General features: G+C 42.0%; 1 protein-coding gene across 9 annotated transcripts in view; it reads right to left on the reverse strand.

Moving 5' to 3' along the window:
- Positions 1–855: 855 nt before the first annotated feature.
- Positions 856–20,650, reverse strand: part of RAB36 (RAB36, member RAS oncogene family) — a 48,884-nt gene continuing 29,089 nt past the window's right edge. For all 9 annotated transcript variants that reach the window (XM_029620133.1, XM_029620132.1, XM_029620138.1 and 6 more), the window contains 7 exons: positions 20,466–20,567; positions 19,773–19,837; positions 19,228–19,279; positions 18,640–18,721; positions 16,994–17,084; positions 14,724–14,843; positions 856–1,593 (listed from right to left, as the gene is read on the reverse strand). In XM_029620133.1, coding sequence (XP_029475993.1) covers positions 1,544–1,593; positions 14,724–14,843; positions 16,994–17,084; positions 18,640–18,721; positions 19,228–19,279; positions 19,773–19,837; positions 20,466–20,567 — 562 coding nt within the window. In that variant the 3' untranslated portion in view covers positions 856–1,543. The remainder of the gene's footprint in view (positions 1,594–14,723; positions 14,844–16,993; positions 17,085–18,639; positions 18,722–19,227; positions 19,280–19,772; positions 19,838–20,465; positions 20,568–20,650) is intronic.

Raw genomic sequence — 20,650 nt, forward strand, 5'->3', positions numbered from 1 at the left:
GTAAGGAAAGTGTTAGAATTTCTCAGAGCTCCTAACCGCTATGCTTACTGCAGAGCGGAAAAAAGAAGACTGAGGGAGACACCTGTGGTCACAGGGATAATTGCAGGCTGAGCATGCTCAGTGCATTCAGTGTGCCAGTGTGAGTCAAAACTTTATAGAAACTTTGACAGAAAAGTTTTCCGTAAAGGGCTCCATCCTGTGATGTCACCCATATGTGAGGACTACCATCCTGCTTGTCCTGTGAGAAAGCAAGGATTGGACTGCCTCCAGTCTAAGCTGCTCTGCCGCTTCCTAGCTGCTGCAGGAAGCTCTCTCTGCCCTTCGGGGTTATTCATCGCTAACCTGGGTACCCGTTCCTCGGGGAACCTTATGCTCTCTTTCAGGTACCTATCTGGGATATCAGGTACTCGTTCCTCCAGGGCCTGCTCTCCCTGCTCTGGTGTCTATTACTGAACTACTTCTGCCTGCCAGGATCTTCATCAATACAGCTATCTACTTCAGTAAGTACTAACCCTGTCAGTCTATCTCACCTTCAGCTTCAGCGCTTGGAGTCTTCATCCGGGACCTTCCTGTGCTACCCTGCGTTACCTATCATCTACTCGAGTGTGGGACTGGTCTCCTCTGCCGAGGACCCCTGGACTACTTCTACTGGGTTACCTCATTGCTGTCCGCTCCCCAGACAGTACCATCAAGCTGTATAATAAATGCAAATTCTCTGTGTCTGTGTGTATAGAGTCTAGCCTAGTACTGCGGTTCCTCACAGAGCTCCTCCCGTGGGAGTGGCCCTCACCACAGTACCCAAGAATCCACTCCAACATCTCAAAACCATAACAGAATCAAAGCATTTTATGCAGGTAAATCTGTTTATTCATGGAAATCATGTCTTGATTCTTGTTCCCCCACTTCTGTGTGGGTAAAAAATATGCTTGCATGCTGTACATGGACAAAACGTGGGTGGAGACAGGTCAGGGAAGATCAATTTTTAATTTTCCACAAATACTTTCCTGTGTGCACCTTGTACCTGCTTCACATCCTGCTTTGTGTTGTGCATGCTGATGGGATTTTGAAAAGGAAACTCCAGCTTGAAAATGAGCTTGGAGTCCTGCAAGTACCCAGGGCCAGATTCAAAATTGCATGCAGATGAACAAATTTTCAAAGCCACATTTTAAAAATTATGAGCACACATCCACATGCACAATTTTCACCAAACCAGGAATAGGTGTAACTTTATGTTGGGGAGTTTGTACCCATACTTTCCCAGAATTTCAAACGAAAGTATGCATGTACTTTTGCTTTAAAAATGTGTGTAAAGTCTGTAGGTAAAAAATACCTGCATATAAGTATAAAAAAACACACTTTCCCTTCTTTAAAAACTCCCCTCAGAACGATCAACATTCAAATGCAGCAAATTATAGAGAGAGAGATATCAATGAAAACTATTGTTAGATGATGGTACTCATACATTCCTATTTATCTCTACTTGTCTGGACTGGTCTGCCACAGGTGAAAAGGAAATCTTGTTATACACATTTCCTCCTGCCAGCTAACAACAGTTGATGCTGGCCTGGCTGTTGCTTTCATCTCTCTCCACCTCTGAAATGAGAAAAGCAAAAGGTTTTAAGCTGTGGTCCATGCAGGGTTACTCCAGAAATGCTTTCATGATAAAGAGCATTATGATTGAACTGAACTAAGAATATTGATTATGATAATAGATCTTTGCACATTTTTCATTTTAAATTTTACAAATACTGGAGGGTAAACGATAAAACACTTGAGGTGTGCAACTTGGGGCGGATTTTAAAAGAATTATGGGCGTAATATACGCGCATAACCTTTTTAAACCCGCTCCTGCGCGCGCCGAGCCTATTTTGCATAGTGCACAAGATTCTAGTAACAAGTAATGACAGCAGAAAAGGACCAAATTGTCCAGCCAGCCTGCCCAACAAGCTTCTTATGGTAGTAACAGTCGCTCCTTGCAGGTTACCCCCATGTTTCTGTTAAGTGTAGTAATTGCTGCTCCATGCAGGTTAACCCACGTTTCTGTTAAAGGTAGTAACTGGCACTCCGTGCAGGATACCCCCATGTTCCTTTTAAGGGTAGTAACTGCTGCTCCTGCAGGTTACCCCCATGTTTTCCGTGGACAAGCACGCAAGACAGCCACACAAGTGGTTGATGTTGGCCCCCAGCAACGAATTTGGGCATGCTCTTCCTATCTGGCCCAGAAAGTTCTTGAACATTTAACTGAGCATATACCAGTGTTCCCGCCAATTATCCTCTCTCCTCACATCATCAGTTTTACTTTGTCCACTTTCGCAAACACAGGGTACTGCTCAAATAAGTTTTGACGAAAGTTGAAAAGCCTTTTAAATTATGCGATCTCTGCAAGCGAAAGATATCTAGCAGAGACACCCACCAACTGTTACGGTTTGTATAATGTGGATCTAAAGTAGCTTTAAGTCTTACCTCAGCCAACAGAACAAGGACGTAGTAGACAGTGATAGGTCTCTCTTGGCCCAACTGCAGAAGCAGCCACACAGTCCTGAGTCAGGGTCACGAGTGGGCAACACAAGTCCAGGATCCGATCTGAGTCAGGGCAGGTAGCAGGCAGAGCATGTCCAAATTCCAATCTAGGTCAGGGAAGGCAGCAGGCAGAACAAGTCCAAATCCAATCCAAGTCGAGGCGGGCAGGAGGCAGAGCAGGTCCAATATCCAAACCAGGTCAGGGCAGGCAGCAGGCAGAGCAAGTCCAATATCCAAGCAACGGTAGTAAGAACACCACAGGAGCACCAACACAGCAAGCCTGTAGCTGAGGCAATGCTGTGCTGGTCTCAGCTCTTTAAATACTAGATTTCCCGCACAAACCCGAAGACTTCCGGGTGGAAGTCTGACTCAATCGGATGGGCGGGGTTTGCGCGCGACTTGCGTCGGCCCGTGCTGCCGCCGGAAGTCGGCATCGGCCGGCATCGGGGTCGGTCCTGCGCGCCCGAGAACACCGCGAGGTAACAGTACCCCCCCCACAAAGGCCCTCTTTCCTGCTCCCGGGGTGCGGCTTGAGCGGAAAACGTTTATGAAATTCCCGGATTAAACGAGGAGCTTGTATATTCTGGATCGGTTCCCAGTTCTCCTCTGGGCCATAATTCTTCCAAGCTATTAAGTATTATATATTCCCTCTTGATCTCCTGACATCGAGAATTTCCTTAACTTCATATTAAGTATCGTCTGGAATGACAGATGGAGTTGTCAACTTCCTCCTTCTAGAAGGCCAGGACAAAATCGCTGGTTTCAATGTGAGATGTGAAACTCATCATGAATGCGGAATGTAGGTGGTAGCTGAAGTTTAAAGGCTACCTTACTGATCTGTTTCTCAATAAGAAAAGGTCCAAGAAAACGAGGTGCAAATTTTAACGAAGGAATGCGTAATTTAAGATTTCATGTGCTTAACCACACCAAGTCCCTGGGTTTAAGGGGAGCTCCCAATCTCCTTCCTTTTTCTGCCTGTCTTTTCATTTTGCTAGATGCTCGTTGTAGTAGATGTTGCGTTTGTTCCCATAATTCGGTCATGGAATGAACCACTTGATCTACTGCTGGACAAGACGAGGAGGTAGAAAAGGTTTGCTTTCTCACGAGCTTCTAATATCCGGGATTTGGTAGTACGTTCTGCGTTTGAATCAACACGGATGACTCTCCCCACAGGAGGGCATCAAATTTGTGGGAAATGTGAGATGTGTGCTCTTGCCATCACGGGCACTCAGTGGAGTTTGCCCAATTAGAGTATGGTAGTGCAACAGACTGTTTTGACTAATTGTGAATCCGATTGTGTCATTTATGCTATTCAATGCCCTTGTGATAAGATCTATGTGGGGCGCACAAAGAGGAAAATCAGGACAAGACTTATAGAGCACAGGAGCTGTATTAAAATTGGTAAACTGACTGCGCCTTTGGTCCAACATTGTTTTCAGACTGGCCATACTTTCATAGATCTGCGCTGGACTATTTTAGAAGAGCTCCAAAAGGGTACCCGTGGGGGTGATATCCAAGCCCGTCTCAATCGCCGTGAACATTTTTAGATTTACAAATTACGTTCTGTGCATCCACAGGGGCTCAATGAGACAATAAATTGGTATTCTTTGATTTGATTGGCTGAGTTTTGTGGACTTGGTTGGGAACTTCTTTCTGTACTTGATGCAGACAGTGTGTTCTTTAGAGATCATTTCGAGCATTTGGGACCTCTTTTTAACTTTTGAGTTTCCTTCGTATTGATGATTTTCTGATGAGCACATGACCCCCCCACCCCCCAAATATCTGATATTTTGATGCTTTTACCTTTTTGTTGCCTGCTCTCAAAGACGACCTGGTTGAGAACTTGTACTGCCGTACTAGCACTTCCGGCGTGAGTACATAAAGCCTAAGGGTTCGCCATGTTTTTTGCAAAATTGCGGTCTTGAATTCAGACCACCATGAAGAATGTTTGATGCAACCACGAGAGCATTTTGAGCGAATGAAGCTGAACTAAAGTTTTGCATTTTGACATTGAGAAATCTCTCCAGACGAGCTGTTTGCCCCTGAAGCAGGACCCGGTGGGATCCGAAACACGATCGTGTCGGGACATTTTTTGGAAACGGACTTGTGCTACTTTACAACTCAGATGAGCATCATTGATATGTATATAAGAAGATAGAAGTGATATTATTTTCGCGAGCATTATCCCTTTAGCAAGTTTGTAGCCAAACAGGAGATTCATGATTTTCAAGTCATCACTCATTTACAAACATTCATTAGGATATTTAACGTGTGTGTGTGGGTCAGCTTCACTTCAGTGATACAGTACTTTATTGAACAAGTACTCTTTTTGAGTCCCATAAAATAAAAAACTAAAAAAAAGGTTTTTGACTAATAAAGTAAGTGGACCGTGAACCCAAGTATGAGTTTGAATGGTAGACAAACTCATCGAGTTATAGGTCCTACAAATAGAGTTCTTTTTGGCCTGATATATTTGGTTCACTACTTTAAGGTATATGAAATTTGACCAGTGATATTCTTTGTTTTTGATGTGTGTTTACAGTGTGAGGGTTCTGGAATACGTTTGGGCTTATTTTGTGTGATTAATATCGTATATTATTTCCAAACATGGTTTCCAGATGGATAAGTGCATCACCTTGCACTTATCCACATTAAATTTCATCTGCCATTTGGATGCCCAATTTTCCAGTCTCACAAGGTCTTCCTGCAATTTATCACAATCTGCTTGTGATTTAACTACTCTGAACAATTTTGTGTCATCTGCAAATTTGATTATCTCACTCGTCGTATTTCTTTCCAGATCATTTATAAATATATTGAAAAGTAAGGGCCCCATTACAGATCCCTGAGGCACTCCAATGTCCACTCCCTTCCACTGAGAAAACTGTCCATTTAATCCTACTCTCTGTTTCCTGTCTTTTAGCCAGTTTGGAATCCACGAAAGGACATCGCCACCTATCCCATGACTTTTTACTTTTCCTAGAAGCCTCTCATGAGGAACTTTGTCAAATGCCTTCTGAAAATCCAAGTATACTACATCTACCGGTTTACCTTTATCCACGGTTCACCTTTATCCATGGATTTTGCTCGGATGAGCCAATCATCCAGGTACGGATGGACTAGAACACCGTCCCTCTGGAGCGTCGCCGCCACAACCACCATTAGCTTGGTAAAGGTGCGGGGTGCAGTCGCCAGTCTGAATGGCAGGGCTTGGAATTGAAAGTGTTGGCCAAGGATTTTGACGCGAAGAAATTGTTGATGATCCTGTAGAATTGGGATGTGAAGATAGGCCTTCATCAGGTCTAAGGAGGCTAGAAACTCCCCCCGATGAAAGGCCGCAATGACCAAGCATAGCGTTTCCATCCGGAAATGAGGGATCTTGAGAGCCCTGTTGACCATCTTGAGGTCCAGTATGGGACGGAAAGAGCCTTCCTTCTTGGGAACCACAAAGTAGACGGAATAATGACCTAACCCATGTTCCGATGTCAGGACCGGCAGGATGGCTCCTAAGCCGAGGAGAAAATCCAATGTCTGGCGGATGATTGTCTGCTTCTTCTGAGGCCCACAGGGAGAGAAGAGAAACCTGTCTCTTAGGGGTTGTGCAAATTCTAAGGCATAGCCTTCTTTTAGAATATCCAGGACCCATTGGTCTGATGTGATTTTGGTCCACTCCTCGTAGGAGAGAGATAGGCGTCCTCCTATCTTGGGAATGGGGGAGTGGACCAGCAAGACTTCATTGGTTAGGCTTGGATGCTCCTCCTTGGGAGAGTGCTTCCTGGGCTGGACGTCTGCCCCGAAAGGAATGAGTGCCGTTATCTTTTTCAAATACTTTATTGATGCAGAGACGTTCCAGATAAATTGCCCGACTCTGGCCGAGTTTTGCGGCTTTCTAGCCGCTGCCTCAGGGGCTACAAATAAACAATCAGTATTGAGCAAATAAATATCTCACAATAGATATATTATTAAGATCTTATAAATATTAAAAAGAAATTTATATAAATCAATAAACATCTTTTTTAAACATTATAAAGATCTAAATTTAAAATCAAACTAATGAATTTCAATAAAAAAGTTAAAATAAATAAATACACATAGAAATAAATACATAAATAAATAACAGTGACGTTAGACAATAACCTTTAGACAATACTTTACCTCCAAAATTCAAATCATTAATAATGTTTGATCCACTCAGATCAGATAATGTGCCAACGATGATAAAACAACTAAAAGAGAAATAACCACGATTGCAACATGTGTCAATTTCACAAAAAACTTAATACATTTCATACAACAACCTACCACATATGCATATCTAAAAATATGATATTAAAATAACCAAACCAACACACCAAATAGAAAAACTATTGTAAAAAATTAATTATATAAAAAACTATTACATAAAAATATATTATATAAAAATTTATTATATAAAAATTCAATAAAAATTCAACTAGAGAGTGTTTCTAACATCAGAGGATGTTCTGACTAAAAACAAAATTCATGACAGCTGAACTGCTAATGATGTATAAGATCAAAATATGTAATGGCAAAATTATGAAAAAGATAAAATTCAACGCAACTCTGTATAGCAAACCATAGTTTCTACCGGATATCTAAAGCAAGCTGTGTCTCCATAACAATTTCTAAAATGCCAATTCATTCATGAAAGAATTTTTTATATACAGATATCAATTCAAAATAGAATAAATGTGTATTATATTGTGGGATTCATTTCTCATGTAAATCGGTCATAGCTAATTGCAAAAAACAAATGACTTAAAACTCAAAGTTGTAATGCTAAGCGCAATCTCTACTGTCTGGCTAGTGTAAACTTTGTCTCAATGAATATTCATAAACATAATTATTATACCAGTTAATGGGTCTATATGAATACTCACTTAATGATAAGCTACCGCTAAAAATAAAAATCGGAATATGCTATTAATTATAATAGTGGCTAACTATTAATGATACAAAAAACTTAAAAATACTGCTATTTAAAAATGTGTCTAAACTTAAATTTGCATATGAACCACAGTCTTCGCTATTCAACTAGTGTAAACCGCGTTTTGGTGGCCATTTTTAAATGCTAATTTTGGCGCCAAAAAATTCTTAACAATCTTAACAATCTAAAGCTAAGTAAATTCTCAATTATATGAATCAAAAACTATATAGATAATTTGAAATAGCAAAGGAATGGTTAATGTCTCGATTTTAACACTTCACTGAAATTATGCACTGCGGTCTAGGGAATCCTCCCTAGACCGCAGTGCATAATTTCATAATTTTGCCATTACATATTTTGATCTTATACATCATTAGCAGTTCAGCTGTCATGAATTTTGTTTTTAGTCAGAATTTACTTAGCTTTAGATTGTTAAGATTGTTAAGAATTTTTTGGCGCCAAAATTAGCATTTAAAAATGGCCACCAAAACGCGGTTTACACTAGTTGAATAGCGAAGACTGTGGTTCATATGCAAATTTAAGTTTAGACACATTTTTTAAATAGCAGTATTTTTAAGTTTTTTGTATCATTAATAGTTAGCCACTATTATAATTAATAGCATATTCCGATTTTTATTTTTAGCGGTAGCTTATCATTAAGTGAGTATTCATATAGATCCATTAACTGGTATAATAATTATGTTTATGAATATTCATTGAGACAAAGTTTACACTAGCCAGACAGTAGAGATTGCGCTTAGCATTACAACTTTGAGTTTTAAGTCATTTGTTTTTTGCAATTAGCTATGACCGATTTACATGAGAAATGAATCCCACAATATAATACACATTTATTCTATTTTGAATTGATATCTGTATATAAAAAATTATTTCATGAATGAATTGGCATTTTAGAAATTGTTATGGAGACACAGCTTGCTTTAGATATCCGGTAGAAACTATGGTTTGCTATACAGAGTTGCGTTGAATTTTATCTTTTTCATAATTTTGCCATTACATATTTTGATCTTATACATCATTAGCAGTTCAGCTGTCATGAATTTTGTTTTTAGTCAGAACATCCTCTGATGTTAGAAACACTCTCTAGTTGAATTTTTATTAAATTTTTATATAATAAATTTTTATATAATATATTTTTATGTAATAGTTTTTTATATAATTAATTTTTTACAATAGTTTTTCTATTTGGTGTGTTGGTTTGGTTATTTTAATATCATATTTTTAGATATGCATATGTGGTAGGTTGTTGTATGAAATGTATTAAGTTTTTTGTGAAATTGACACATGTTGCAATCGTGGTTATTTCTCTTTTAGTTGTTTTATCATCGTTGGCACATTATCTGATCTGAGTGGATCAAACATTATTAATGATTTGAATTTTGGAGGTAAAGTATTGTCTAAAGGTTATTGTCTAACGTCACTGTTATTTATTTATGTATTTATTTCTATGTGTATTTATTTATTTTAACTTTTTTATTGAAATTCATTAGTTTGATTTTAAATTTAGATCTTTATAATGTTTAAAAAAAGATGTTTATTGATTTATATAAATTTCTTTTTAATATTTATAAGATCTTAATAATATATCTATTGTGAGATATTTATTTGCTCAATACTGATTGTTTATTTGTAGCCCCTGAGGCAGCGGCTAGAAAGCCGCGAAACTCGGCCAGAGTCGGGCAATTTATCTGGAACGTCTCTGCATCAATAAAGTATTTGAAAAAGATAACGGCATCTATTCCTTTTGTGTTCACCTGACGGTATCATAGATCGCCTACCTCTTTGCTTTCTTGGACCGAAAGGAATGAGACCAGGCTTGGGACCAAGAGGAGGGTGGTCTCTGGTTGACCGGTCTGGACTGTCGGAAGCGACGCTGACTCCGGAAGCGGCTTTGCATAGCGCCGAATGTTCTGGGCTGTCTAGGCCTATCCTCTGGCAGCTTGTGTACCTTATTCTCCCCAAGAGACTTAATCATCTGATCCAGTTCATCACCAAAGAGTAATTTACCTTTGAAGGGCAGAGAACCAAGCTGTACATTCGAGGAAGCATCCGCCGACCAGTTGCGGAGCCAGAGGAGGTGCCTTGCTGAGACCGCTGAGACCATGGAGCGAGCTAGCACCCGCAGAATATCATACAGAGCATCCGCCCTGTACGCAATGACGGCCTCTAGGCGTTCCACCTGCTGCGCTTCCTCTAGAGGTAGATCTTGGGCTCCCAGGAGCTGTTGAACCCATCAGAGCCCTGCTCTTTGCATGAAGGAGCTACAGACCGCCGCCCGAATGCCCAAGGCGGAGACTTCGAAAATACTCTTCAGATAGACTTCCAGCTTTCTATCCTGAACCTCTTGTAAGGCCGCACCTCCAGTGACCAGAATGGTGGTTCTCTTCGTGACCGCAGTCACGGAGGCATCAACCTTCGGGAGCTTGAGGAGCTCTAGAAAATCTTCCGGGAGCGGATAAAGCTTGTTCATGGCCCTGCCTACCCGGAACGATGCCTCCGGAGTGTCCCATTCCCGGGAAAGCAATTCCAGTATCATTGGATGAGAAGGAAAAGTCTTGGCTGGAGGCTGAAGACCTGCGAGAACGGGGTCTCCCCGCTTACTCCTGCTCATTGGACCCGTGGGCTCCTCAGCGGGGTCAATGTCCAATTCGTCCACCATTTGTGCCTGGGCCCCCGGATCATCCAGATCTGGGTCCCCTGACGGGTCTGGAGCCGGATCTGCATTCTGGATGACCAGCGGGGACACCAACCGAACTTGGAAGGGCCCTTGAGTGCCAACTGGTCCCTGGGAGCCTCCTGGCTTCTTGAAAGTGACAGCCCCTATAGAATTCTGAGTTACAGCTGGGGGTGGCACAGGTAAAGAATCCACCAACCTGGGCACCTTAGGGGGAGGAGGAACGGACATTGGATCCTGGGGCTGGCTCTGCCGAGCCAAATATGCATTGTGCATGAGGATAAACTCCGCTGAGAATGGCTCTGGGCCAATCCCCGGGGGGGGGGGGGGTCCTGAGGGATGAACACTCAGAGGGAGCAAAGACCAGGGGAGAGGGCGAACGCCCGAGGTCTGCACTGTCCTTCTGATGTAATGGCGCCGGCTCCCCTGCAGACAAAATGGCCGCCGTTCCCGCATTGTCCGGGAACGGGGCCGGCCTCCGAGACAGTGATCGCGCATGGCCGCGCGAAGGAGGACGCGCTCCTGGGCTCGAGGGACCCTCCCCCCGGGGAGACATCTCGTGCAGAGCCCAGCCCGGGAGAGCCGCAAAGCGAGCTCTCCACAGGCACTGCATCGCGTTGATCGCGGCATGGGGAGAAGAAAAGAGTTGTGAGCAAAATTCACCCCCGAATGCTGCCTAAACAAGGCAGAAGGAGAACGCGATTGAAACGGCCCCGACTCCAAACGCTTCACGGGTGCTGCCAAAAGTAAAACTTTTTTTTTTCTGACAGAGGAATGCCGCTTCTCTATCTGTGCTGACCCGAGACAAACGGCTTCTCAAGGCAGCAAGTCGGGCCGACGGGGGAGAGATTGGACCACCAACTTACACCCCTAGTGAGAAAGGAAGACAATCCCTGTAAAATAAATAAAACAGAGAGAACTCACCCCAACAGTCAAAAAATATAAACCCCCAACCTGGGGAAACGAGCCAAAAGCCAGAGATCAGTCTGCAAACTGAGGGACTGCTGAGGAGTTGGTAGGTAAAAAAAACCTCACACTAAACTCTGTCTATAACTTTTTTTTTTTTTTCTAAACTTGCTCCATCCACATCAGAGAGAGAAATCAATAAAGAAAGAAAAAATACTATTCTCTCTTCACATAGAGGGGGAACCGCAGGTGTAACCCTCATCTGCTGAGTCAGAGGAAATACTGAGGGGACGCAGAGAGTGCACCTGCACATAGGTGGGTGTCTTGTCAGTTTTTGCTCTGACTCCATCTGCTGGAAGGGGGACATAACCCATGGTCTGGATTGATTCGGGTACGTACAGGGAATGGAAGTGTTATAATGGTGGACAAATTACTAAAATCTAACCTGTGGACACGTGATGCACCCTCCACAAGTGCAGAATGTAATCACCACAACTACATCGCTCTGTGGCTGTGGTGCCCATTACAACAGCAAAAACAGATAACTCAGCAAATAAACCACCTAGAACTGTTAGCAATATACAACACCTTGAGAGTATTCAAACCTTACATAGCAAACTCCACAGTTCAGATCCAAACAATCAAGTCACCATGTTTTATGTCAACAAACAAGGAGTTATGGGATCTTACACACTCTGCAAAACAGCTGCCAAGAAATGGGATCTCGCAATTTCGATAAATGTCATGTTAACAACAATCTTCTAGGAAAAGAAAACTTACTAGCAGATCAATTAAGCAAACAACTACTCCCTCATGATTGGGAGATGAACAACAGTGTTCTACGATCAATTTTCAAAAATGGGGACCCCGCAAATAGACCTCTTCACATCTCCCTTCAACAGGAAGCTACCCAAGTTCTGTTCAATACTGTACTCAACAGAGTTAATTGCACCAGATGATTTCGCAGTCCAATGGACAGGACCTGAGTTCCGCACAATGCTTCAAGCATCAGTCTCTCCCATTCTTGACTACTGAAACAGCTTATACATAGTCTTACCTAAGACCACCATTCGCCCTCTTCAGATACTTCTGAACTCAGCTGCCCGCGTTGTAGCAGGCCTGAAGTGCCAGGATCATATCACCGCCACACTGATAGATCTCCACTGGCTCCCCATCGAAGAGTGTATCAAATACAAACTAGGCATGCTAACTTTCAAACTTCTTAACGACCACTCTTGTCACTGGGCAAACGCTATTCTGAAATTCTATCAACCTACTTGACTACTACGTTCCTCTCAGCGAGGCCTTCTAGAATGCACTCATGAATGTGCATTTTCAGTGGCAGGACCAACCCTCTGGAATTCATTTCCAGTAGACATCAGGCAGTGCGATTCTCTTAAGACCTTTAGAAAACTAATTAAAATCTTCCTTTTTAAATTAGCTTTTTTTTAGTCATTTTATTTTTTGTCTGGTTTTATGTATTTATTGATCCCAATACTATTTTGTTTTTATGAAGTTTAAATTTGATTTTATTATTTTACAATTTATTTGCCTTTTATGATATGTTGAAATTGTTTTATGAATGTTGTCTTGTTCATCGCCTAGGCCTTTTAGAGTTAGGCGATTCACAAATTCTGAATAAATGTAAAAAATGTAAATGTCTATACTATAGAAAAAAGAGACCCTCCAGAGGTATTTAAACTGCACCAAACAAGGGGGGGGGGGGTGTCTCTGCTTCAACTGCTTTCTGCAACCAAAGACTCCTTTCAGAAATTCTTAATGCTGCAACATGGTCTAGTACACACGTATTCATCAAACACTACTTCCTAGTCCAATACCTTTCTCCAGGTACTCCTTTTGGAACATCTGTTTTAGAAAGCATCCTTCCTAAACTTTCCGCGTAGCCACTGGATGCTAACTGAGAAAATCATAGAAAAATCAACACTTCAACATCCATAACTTGGAAGTCCCACTTGTGTGACTGTATTGCGTGCTTGTCCACTGAGAAAATAAAGTTTCTTACCTTATCAGGTGTTCTCCATGGACAGCAACACAAACAGCCACACAACCCCTCCCACCTCCCCGGAAAGTAAAAAAAAAAGAGAAGAAATGAGAAAGGAAGACACTTTTGACAAACACATAAGACCTTTGGTTGCAAGCTTTTGGACTAAACTGACGATGTGAGGAAAGAGGATCATTGGTGGGAACCCCGGTGCATGCTCAGTTAAATGTTCATGAATTTTCTGGGCCATATATGGGAAGCATACCCAAATTCATCACTGGGGGCTGACGTCAACCACATGCATGGCTGTCTGCATTGCTGTCCATGGAGAACACCTGATAAAGTAAGAAACTTTATTTTTCTGTTAAGGATAGTAACTGCTGCTCTGTGCAGGTTACTCCCATGTTACTGTTAAGGGCAGTAACTGTCGTTCCGTGCAGTTATTCCAAGTCTTATAATTCATAAAAAATTACTGCTAGCAACATTTTTACTGGGTGATGAGCCTTCTTGAAAATTCAGACAGTGCTGCTTGATATGCTTTGCTCATGGACTTGGCCATAGAAGAATTCCTGGTGTTCTAATACCTAGGCATCCCCTAAACAGATAAAATAAGTAAAATATACAATAAAAAAAAGAAAATTATTAAAAATTACAAAAAGTTTTGGGAATTCTTTTTTTTTCTTTATATATATTATGGCAAGGATTGGGAGTCCCATGTTTTGAAAGATTATCATTCTGCATTTAGTAAAACATCCAAATTTTAGTCACAAAGAGGTCCATTTTCAGCCATTGTGCAGCTCGGCTAGTTAAACATATTGGGCTAACTAGCAGGGTATTTTCAGCAGCACGGTTGCTCCACTGAATATACCTGGCCATCTTAAAGTTAGCCGGTTATGTCTAACTGGCTAACTTTAGGACAGCCCTATGACTCAACCAGAGTTAGCCAGATAAGTTAAGTAGCTAACTCCATTCCTCCTCAGAACACCTCTTGCCTGCTCATGGAATTCGCCCCTCTTATCCGGCTAAATTCTAGCTTTGTAACTAGTTACCTGGCTAAAATTTAGCTGGATAAGGGCTAAATATAGCTGGGTAAGCCATTTAGACAGATAACTATTATGTTATCTGTCTAAATGGCTTTTGAATATGGACCTCAAAATTTTTATTTTGTCCTGATTAAAGCTCATTCAGTCCAATGCATGTCAACAAGGATTTAAGACATGCTCTTTTTTCTCATTACATATGTCCCAAAGTGTTCCTCAAAATAGGATTGGCACTTCATTAAATGGCAGCCCCTCATTTTCGCCATTGGTTTAAATATAAAAAGATGCCTTGCACTGGATATAAGTAGCAGCAATTGACAGATCCTAATGGTTTTGCCCTCCATGGTGTTCCCAAAATGAGTGTTCTGTCATTGCTGCATGTAGAATAGCTTTAGGGATACAAGCAGCTCTGAACAATCTTTAGAAAAACCTATGGCTGGAAGTTCACAGGTCATAGCACCCACAAAACCAGTCCTACATTGGCCCAACCTTATCTATATCACAAATTCTATATTATCCTGTACTTGGGTCCATCTCAAATTTATACTAAATCCTGACCTGGGTTACCCATTCCTTCCTCCCAGTGGCTGGATAAATAAAATTTGTACATACTGATGAGATTCCCAGTTCCAATTGGGATCATGGGAGCACTGCCCTTCTCCAGCTCTCTCAGCACAGACTGCTCAAAGGCAAGGGCCGCAACACGGAAGAAAAATTCCTTCACGTTCTCTCCTGCAGGACAGGAGGGACACAGTGATCACAGAGAATACAAACGGCCACACACTGAACAAGCAAACACTGCATGCACAGCAGGAAAAATTCACATTTAGAAGGCATTAATCAAAATCATTTCCCTGTGATTTCCCATCCTCTATGTGGGTTAATGGCATGCACGCTGTTTGACAACATCCTACGAAGGCGTTCCTGGTCAGGGGAGGCAACAATACTTGGAGCTTTGCTTTGATTATTGTTGCAAACATCACAGGTAACATTTCAATTATTGCCCCTATATTAATATAAAATTCAACATGTTAAATTACATGTTTTTATTATGCATGTTTATGATGTACATTGCCTAAGCCTGTCTGTGTTAGGCGATTAATAAATTTTAATAAATGAAATGATATAAATGAAAATATTCAAAAAAGCTGATCTCCTAAATGTAGGCCCCTAAGTTAGCTTCCTACTTTCAGCTGAATATACTCCTAAAATTTAGGTCTGCTGTTCATTTGCCTAGATTTTGGCTCCTAGAATAGGTGCCTGGTCTGAAAATCAGAGTTAAGGTCCTAACTTTGTTTCTGTGCCCTAACTGCCCCTGTACAATCCACAAACTCACATTTTAGAGTCCTAAATTTAGGTGCTCAGCTCTAGCCAATATTCAAAGGGGCTAAGTCAGACCAGGGGAAGCTTAAGATAATTTGCTGTCTGAGGCGAGGGATGAGATGGTGCCTCCTCCCCCAAAACTGCAGCACAAGTCAAATTACTGAAGGGGCTGGGGGAGGGGTCCCCCTTAGAGTCTGGCTCTTTCAGTGATTTGAAATGCTGGGGAAAGGGGAAAGGCAGGGACCAAGATTCCCAAAGGAGTGACAGAAAGAGTGTCAGTGATTTTTCTAGAGAGCTGACAACCCTCCCACTGCACTCCATCCTTCCCCAGCATGTCTCCTGAGGCTTTGGTAGAGCGGTCACTGGTAGGAATCAGTTTGTAGTGCACTCTCTCTGGGTCAGTTCAAGGGTATGAGGCACCCCAGGCAAATCTTACAACTTTGCTCCCCACCCACCTCCTGGTGCCCTCCCACCACACAATTAAAAATTATGCATTTATTTTAAAGTTTCTTAGTAACCACTTCCCCAACCCCAAAAGGGAAATTTTACATGAATCAGGGCATACAAAGTACAGTCTTCTGAGATAAAATGATCACTTACAATATATGTTAGATTTACATGCACTGGTATGGTGCCAACCAGAAAACCCTGCAAAAAAGACACTTGGAACCCATATGGTATTAGGCCTATTGTAAACAACATTGGGTATAGGCATGGGCCTCAGAAATCCATGAGTAAACAGAATTACAATATAGTAAACCTCCCATACCAAAACAGTACTAATTACCAGTACTCAAACAGCAACAACCCTACCTATAAAAAGACAACACTGCAAATATTACACCAGGCCCTAAAACACCAACTTCTTCCTCTTCTTGCCAGCTAGGTGCAGGAAACCCTCCAGCAGGTCTCTGTTGGGCCCAATGCTGGTCTTCTTTGGCAACTTGTCATGGGGTCTCTTCCTGCCGGTAGGGTATGGGAACTTCACCAGTGTATCACCAAACGGCACCATTGCATGAGGTCTCTTCTCAATAGCAGGGTGTGGGAACCCCGCCAGTACATCACAAAATGGCACCACCACATGGGGGCCTCATCTTGCTGGTGGGATGTGGGAACCCCACTAGCATATCTTTAGCTGGCACCATTGCACAAATCTTCCTGCTGGTGGGATGTGGGAACCTCGCCAGCTTTTCATTTCACTTCTATCTTCAAAAGACAGTAAGGTGGCTGCTGTGGGGTTATTATGGTGGGTATTTAATGATGCCCCAAAATGTTTCTGCCTGAGGCAACCACTTCATCCATTGTAATTATAGAACAGCCTCTGATTCAGACCCCTTAATTCTCAAACACAAACACACAAATGGCCAACAATCCACAAATATGTTTATTCAGAAAAAAAAAATACGCAGAAATGCAAACAGAAATCACATTAAAAATTCATATGCAAACATATAGCTACATATAAACATGTCTATATACAGCCAAGCATGCACATGACCAAAAGAATTCACACATACAAACACTAGTAGAGAAAAACGTAAACAAACAGCTAAACTTACCCGTCTTGGCTGAGACTGTCCAGTATTCTGCTTGCATCTCGTTAGCAAACCTGATGGCATCGTGCTCTGTACGCTCACATTCAGCAGCTGACTGCAAGGAACAACGGGAGATCATACGTGGAATTCCTCGTGCTCACTATTCCTTGCACTCACCAGCAACACCATCTGCATCCTCACACTTGGCAGTTGATTGCAAGGGACATGTGAAATTCAAATTGGGAGCAATTTTCAGTAGTTCATGTTGTGTGCAAAGTAGATGATTTGAGCTTGTGTACATTGCACCAGTTCTCAAAGGGAAACACGTGCAGGTGAGCAGCTGCAAATACACATGTTAAAAGCCTCTGCGTATGTTGCGCATGCTGTTTGTGCAGGTGATTAAGCAGGGGTACATACATAAGGCTTGCCATACTGGGTCAGACCAAGGGTCCATCAAGCCCAGTATCCTGTTTCCAACAGTGGCCAAGCAAGTCACAAGTACCTGGCAGGACCCCGAGGGGTAGATAGATTCCAAGCTACTTATCCCAGGAATAAGCAGTGGATTTCTGAAACTCTACCTTAATAATGGTTAATGGACTTTTCCTCCAGGAACTTGTCCAAACCTTTTTTAAATGTAGCTATACTAATACCTTTCACCACATCTTCTGGCAACGAATTTCAGAGCTTAATTATGTGTTGAGTAAAAAAATATTTTCTCTTATCAGTTTTAAATGTATTACCCAGTAACTTCAGTGTGTGTCCCCTGGTCTTTGCAGTCTTGGAAATATCATGTACATGCTCTGTTCTTTTTGCCCACAGGAATGCCTCCTTTAAATAGAGTAAAAGCCCTTGTGCTATGGCCCTTTCAGGAAGGCTGTTTACTGTGACAGGACATGCCTTTGAAAACTGCCATCTCTGAAGAGAAGAGGAATGCGCTGTGCTCACACTCCCCAGCAATCCTGCTCCTCAGGGTCAGGCTTCTTGCAGTCTCTAGGAGGGTGACTTTCAGACCGTGCGCAGAAGTGTAAAGTCTGCAGCTACATTTTACCTGTAGACTTTGCATCAAGTTTTCAAAGGGAAAAAGTTTCCTAGGAGAAATTGAGTTGTAAAAAGTACACACACAGACCTGGATACTTTTTCCAGTCAATCTGTCCAGACTACACTTCCAAGAATGCCTCCTCAATCTGCGCATAACCGTACTCGTGTACTGTACTTTTATATGCAGATAGGGTAGGCAATTTACAAAGCGTGGCCCTTTCGTTCTCACAGTTACCAGCATCACATTCCCCACTGTCGAGCTCATTCTCAAGTTGCTGTTTTTTACATGATCACACAACATTCTCTCATATCAATCTGCATTACACGTCACACGCTGACATTCACACATGCTTACATGCATCAATGCCAGATTCTCTGAATCAACATTCACAAGCATTACTCTGTGCATGTGCACACCAAACAGTATGACACTCCTAACAGGGTGCCTCATTTACTCACAATCAGTAGGGTCACAAATCATTACCAATGCCCATTGGCACAAGCACCATGCTTCAGAAACTCACACTGACCTATATCACTGTATGTGCAAGAAAAAATGGAAAATCAATTAAAATGGTTCTCCACCAGAATGGGTTGTAGCAAACTTTCAGAATGTCCCCTTCTCAACTCACCACTGTATCTTTCTTTGTCCCGACCAGGAAAATAAAAGTAGAACTTGGTTCATTCTCCCTCTGTGCATCTTCCAGCCAACATCTGGGAAACATGAGGGTTATCAGTGAAGTAGAGGGCTTTGGGAAGGAGAGAATCAGCTCAAAAGAAAAAGGCAAGCCAGAGAAAGGGAGAGGAAAAAGACAGGAGCAATAGGGGAATAAAAGGAACATAGGGAAATAGAGAAACTAACCAAAGATGAAGCTATTGATGGAGGCTCTTTTATAGCAACAAAATGTGTTGAAGGATTAAATCATTAATGTCCATAAAATTTTTCCATACATTTTGTTGCTTATTCTTTGATGGTTGGATATTATACCTTCTGTGATGGCTCTTTTATAGCAATAAAATCCTAGACACTCTTCTTAGGTCTGTTTTCTATCAACCATCTACACTGATAACCCAGGCAAAGGATAGTAGCCTGATATCCCAGCTCCAGGACACCGATCCTAATACTGAGAACAGCCTTCCTGTTACAGGCTTCCTGAGCATTCCAGAGCTCAGTTTATTCCAGGTGGGGAAGTTGCATTGCTAGAAGGACAGAGACTTACCTGGTGTGTTCCAGGGTCTGGATATCTTTCAGGTCAAACACTGTGATAATCACTAGAAAGAAACAGCACCCGTAGAATCAATCAAAGGTTTGTAGCACAAGCCACAACCATTTTATCTTATTGTGGAGGAGGCAAAGAGGACAATACAGTAAGTAGGGGGCACTCTTGAGTAGAAGTTGGCACAGGGGTGGGGGGGGGGGGGTCACTGATGAGCAGAGCAGGGACTTGGTAGTACTGTAGGAGCTGGCATTGCTGAGCGAAGAGGGAGTGAGGGAGCACTGTATAGGGATGGGAGTACTGCTATACAGGGGAGGCAGTATTTATTTATTTATTTATTATTTATTTAGAGCTTTTCTATACCGACGTTCATGTAACATATCACATCGGTTTACATAGAATTCGGGTTACTTAACGCAGAAGCAGAAAGTACAGTTACAATAAAACTAGGGGGTGGAAGGAACAAGAGAGGGGTAGAGATAAGAGGGGTACCAGAAAGGGATAGAGGGTGAAAGGGTCAGGTGGTTTCTTAGTACCCTGGCACTCACCTTGAGCTCCACGATAGTATGTAGATGTAATGCACTTAAACTTCTCCTGCCCTGCAGTGTCCCAGCTAAGGGTAAGAATGGGAAACAGCATCATCAGATCCAGAAATCTAGTTGGCTGAAGTAAAAGTACATTCAGGAAATAGTGGCCCAGGAGACAGAGAGACCCCTAGTTAGCACAACTAGTCAAGATAACTACAAGACTCAGGACCAGAGTGCTTGCAGTACTGATGCTGTGCAGTTTGAAAGAATTGTCTTACCCACTTTTTCTTATTCACTCCAAAAACACCAACAGAAACCCAGTCCTCCAAAGTCCCAGGCCAGATTAGTATAATAATAACTGTTTTCTTTCTCGCCTTGCTTTTGGAGTCTTTCATGCAGTCCAGGAGGCAGTCATATGTTGCTTGGTTTTCAGCTCCTGAGTTGGCTGCATGAAGGCTTTTAAACATTAAATTTTGAAGAATTTTGGGACCCTTTTTAGATGATAAGAGTAGTGTAGAAATTATGATTATGGGTAATGTGGAAGTGAACTGCTATACAACAACATGACACATGTTCCCTCTGCATACCCATTTTATAGTACCCTTCCACCACCACCCAAATCCTTCTGAACTGAGCTGAAAGAATAAGGAACCCTAGTGTTAGTGCACAATGTATAAAAAATGAATCATCTGAGTCTACTGAGACAAAACTCACATCTGCAGGTTATAAGGAATTCCAGCTATTTCAAACCGTTCAATTTCAAAATCCACTCCGATAGTTGCTTTATAATCTCGATCAAAAATATCTTTACAAAACCTAGAGAGGAGTAAGAGATAGCTTGAAGTTACACTACGTACTTTGCTTGAATCTACAAACAGAGAGAATAGCCCGCAAGGGTT

Source organism: Rhinatrema bivittatum, chromosome 11 (genome assembly GCF_901001135.1).
Source record: "Rhinatrema bivittatum chromosome 11, aRhiBiv1.1, whole genome shotgun sequence".
In the NCBI taxonomy this organism is placed as follows: Eukaryota; Metazoa; Chordata; class Amphibia; order Gymnophiona; family Rhinatrematidae; genus Rhinatrema; species Rhinatrema bivittatum.